Raw genomic sequence first — 4,039 nt, forward strand, 5'->3', positions numbered from 1 at the left:
TTTATTCGACTTAACTCCTTTACCTTTTTTAATAAGTGTTTAAGGGAGACTAAGAATGAGACTTAACTCTGCTCTGGAACCTGGCCCTGATTGAACTACGAAACCTGACCCTGAGTGAAAGAATCAATGAATTAGCTCTGCTTTTCAAGACTCAACTTCTGTCCTGTCCTTTTCTTTTCTCGTCTCGCGTCTTCGTCCCTTCTCCTTCTGTTCGAGTTCGTTATTCTTTTACTGTAAACTGATGAACCTGATTTCATTCTGACATTAGAATTCATATTCAATCCAGTAAACGAAGAGAAAGATTGACTAATGAAGCTGAACCTATTTATTTACCGAGTTCAATCAATTGGTGATGGGTATATAACAGAGATAGTGAAGGGATATATTTATTCATTAGCTGCTTTACAGGGGAGGAGAGGAAAAGAAGCTGAGGCAGCTCGATCGATAGGGAGAGGAGCGAAGGCTGTGAGACCAAGAGAAGAGGGAGAGGAGTGAAATCAGGAACCGAGAAAAGAGAATTGATTGAAGACGAAACCAGGACAAGATGAATCAGACTGAGCAGTGGTTGAAGGGAAAGAGTAAATTCATGAAAGAAGGAACCTGAACCTATTGACCCTACTTACCTTACTTATTCATTCAATCCTGAACTTGAAGGAAAGACTCTCTATTCATGAGACTTGACTGTGTTTAAAGAAAGGGAGAGGAACCTGATGAGAATGAAATCTAGTAGAAGGGGGGAGATGACTGAGACTGAACCTTCTTTCCCTAGGTAAATAGGTTGTTAATCTTCTGTCCTTTACTTTACGGTCTCGAATCCGTTCTTTCACTCTTTCACTTGCGGTAAATAGGCTTCTCTCCTTCAATCCTTCTTTCCCGGTAAACTAAGCCGAAAGATTCCTTCTCCCTCCTCTGAACTTATTAATTCAAACACTGATCTTTCTCCTTCACTCAATCACTTGAAGAAGAGTAAACACTCAACTCAAGATGAGAGTCAATTCCTTGCAGCTTATCCTTCCTTTACATGAGAGGAATGTTCATTCAATCCTGTAAACTCATTCGCCTATTCTATTGGTCTCACCCATTGCCTTTTCCTTCTTTCACTGAATAAAGAAGATGAGAGTCACCCACCCATTCTTCTTGAACTGTAAACAAAGCATATTAAATTCATTCTCCTTCACTCCGGCTCCTATTTAGTCTTTCTACTCTCGCTACTTACTGACTCATTCACCTTTTCCTTCTTTCTGTAGGTTCGTTCTCTTGATCCTACAAAAACTCATACGATGTGTCTGTTAGTTTATTTAATCTTGTATTAACTGTAATTTATTTGTATTTACTGTTTGTATTTCAAATTATGTCAGTTGAGGGAAGTAATTAGCGGTTAAGGGTAGTTACTAGCGGTTAAGGGTAGTTACTATCGGTTAAGGGTAGTTACTAGCAGTTAGTGTGGCTATTCTGTCTATATATATGTATTCTGTAACAAGTTGAATAATGAGAAAGTTGGTTTATTGCCTCTCTTAGTTGTACGAGTGTTGTCTAACATTTGGTATCAGAGCTTGGTTACATGCCAAAGATCATGCCGAGAAATAATAACAACACTGGAGAGAGAGGAGAGTCGTCGAAGTTTGCAACAAAGGAAGGTCTGGTAACACTCCAATACCCGACGTTATCGAGAACCAACTACTCAGCATGGGCTATGAAGATGAAGGTCTATTTGCGTGCTCAAGGGGTGTGGGACGCAATCGAATCAACTAAGTCTCTGGATAGTCTTGATGAAAGGAAGGATCAAATGGCCTTAGCAGCTATCTATCAAGCAATCCCTGAAGAGATGTTGTCTTTGTTAGCAGAGAAAGAGACAGCAAAAGAAGCATGGCAGACGTTAAAAACTATTCATGTCGGTGCTGAACGTGTAAAGGAGGCAAAGATCCAAACTTTGAAGATTGAGTTTGAAATTATGAATATGAAGGAGTCCGAGACTATTGATGATTATGCAGCAAGGTTGACAGAAGTTGTTAATAAAATACGTACTTTTGGAGACAAGTTTGAAGAGGCATACTTGGTGAAAAAATTTCTCCGCTCAGTACCTCCTAAGTTTCTTCATATCGCATCGGCAATAGAGCAATTTGCCGATTTAAAGGTGATGACCATGGAGGAAGTCATCGGTCGTCTTAAAGCATACGAGGAACGGATCGGTGGTAACAAAGAGAATGCTGAGCACGTCTTATTGACTCAAGGAGAATGGAAAGCAAAAGAACGTAGCGACAATGGAGGCCATAGCCGAGGGCGAGGTCGCAGTGGTCGCTGGAGAGGGAGAGGCCATGGTCGTGGAAACGACTCCTTTCATCAAGAGAAGAAGGCTGACAAGAGCAAGGTAAGATGCTACAATTGTCAAGGCTTAGGCCACTATGCCTCAGAATGTCGGAAGGTGAAGTGTTATAATTGCCAAAAGATTGGCCATTATGCATCCGACTGTAGATCGAAGAAAAGGGAGGACCATTATGCATCCGACTGTAGATCAAAGAAATGGGAGGATCAGGCGCACTTGGCTGAGACGCAAAGTGATGAGGATGAGCCAGCCTTACTTACAGCACAAGTTTGTGAAGTCCGAACTCTCGGTTCACCAGAGTTGATGGAAATGGCTCTTTATGAAGAGAAGATTGTCCCGAAAGAAATTGAGAAGAAAAACAACATTTGGTTCCTAGATACGGAAGCCAGTAATCACATGACTGGTTGTCGAAGTTGGTTCTCGGAATTGAACGAGTCAGTGACCGGCACGGTGAAGTTCGGAGATGGATCACTTGTAGAGATAAAAGGACGTGGAGATGTGAAGGCTGCGTCTGTGAAAAAAACAGAGAAGATGATCGATGAGGAGAAAATCGATGGCTCTGTGAAGATTGAATCGGAGGAAAAAACAGAGAAGCGAGAAGAGAAGAAGAGCGATGGCGAGAAAATCGTTGGCACTGTGAAGTTTGAATCCGAGGAGAAGAGCGATGGCGTTGTGGCGGAGGTCCAGAATGTGGCAACGGAGGTAGCGAAAGTAAAGGAGATAAAAGAGAAGGACTGTGATGGCGAGAAAAAGGAGGAGGACGGAAACAATGGTGGTGCTATTGAAAAACAGGTCACCGGAGAAACGAAAGCGGAGAAGGAGAAGGAGGCCATTGTTTCCGGCAGTGCAATTGAAGTGGCACAGGTAATTAAACCTGTTGAGGAAAAGCCATTGGCCAGACAAGTAGAACAGGTAATTAAAACTGTCGATGAAAAGCAGTTGCCCATTGAAAGGAAGACAGAGAAGAAGGAAGGCGGAGATAATGGCGTTAGCTTTCATCCTGGGAAGCGGAGTATATTGTGGCGACATCAGCTGCTTGTCAAGGAATATGGTTAGGACGTTTACTGAAAGAATTGATTTGAAGAATGTAAGAATGTGAAGATCGAAATACAAGATTAAGGGGATGATTTGTTAGTTTATTTAATCTTGTATTAACCGTAATTTATTTGTATTTACTGTTTGTATTTCAAATTATGTCAGTTGAGGGAAGTAATTAGCGGTTAAGGGTAGTTACTAGCGGTTAAGGGTAGTTACTATCGGTTAAGGGTAGTTACTAGCAGTTAGTGTGGCTATTCTGTCTATATATATGTATTCTGTAACAAGTTGAATAATGAGAAAGTTGGTTTATTGCCTCTCTTAGTTGTACGAGTGTTGTCTAACAGTGTCTCCCTTCCCCTTTGCTGATCTCCTTCACCTATTGATTCAAACACTGATCTTTCTCTGTAACCTACTCTACCTACTTCCTCCTTCACCTATGACTGATTGACCGAGGTAAATGGGCTGGCTTCCTTTTCTGATATTGCCTTCATTCAGTGATTGTTTGTTATTCTTTCACTATGTCTTGAACAAAGATGAATTCGACTTCACTCCTTGTTTGTTTATTCACTGTAAAGAAAGAGAAAGAGAAGCTCAATCTCCTTCACTGATATTACCTGACCTGATTGAAGAAAGATTTGCTCTGTCTGGTATAAAGAATGAAAGAAGAAGACAATTCTG

At 41.2% G+C, this 4,039-nt stretch overlaps 1 protein-coding gene across 1 annotated transcript; it reads left to right on the forward strand.

Annotated features, from left to right (window-relative positions):
* The first annotated feature begins 1,573 nt into the window (after nucleotides 1-1,573).
* LOC147793584 (uncharacterized) lies at nucleotides 1,574-3,379 on the forward strand. Its single transcript, XM_087121149.1, has one exon. It carries the CDS (start codon nucleotides 1,574-1,576, stop codon nucleotides 3,377-3,379), a length of 1,806 nt encoding a protein of 601 aa, XP_086977275.1.
* The last annotated feature ends 660 nt before the right edge of the window (nucleotides 3,380-4,039 follow it).

This window comes from Cucurbita pepo, chromosome 2 (genome assembly GCF_057944985.1).
Source record: "Cucurbita pepo subsp. pepo isolate OVF chromosome 2, ASM5794498v1, whole genome shotgun sequence".
Taxonomy (NCBI): Eukaryota; Viridiplantae; Streptophyta; class Magnoliopsida; order Cucurbitales; family Cucurbitaceae; genus Cucurbita; species Cucurbita pepo.

Excerpts from the sequence above, each read along its gene's own strand:
- LOC147793584 (XM_087121149.1), top strand. The coding sequence starts at position 1,574 with ATGCCGAGAAATAATAACAACACTGGAGAGAGAGGAGAGTCGTCGAAG.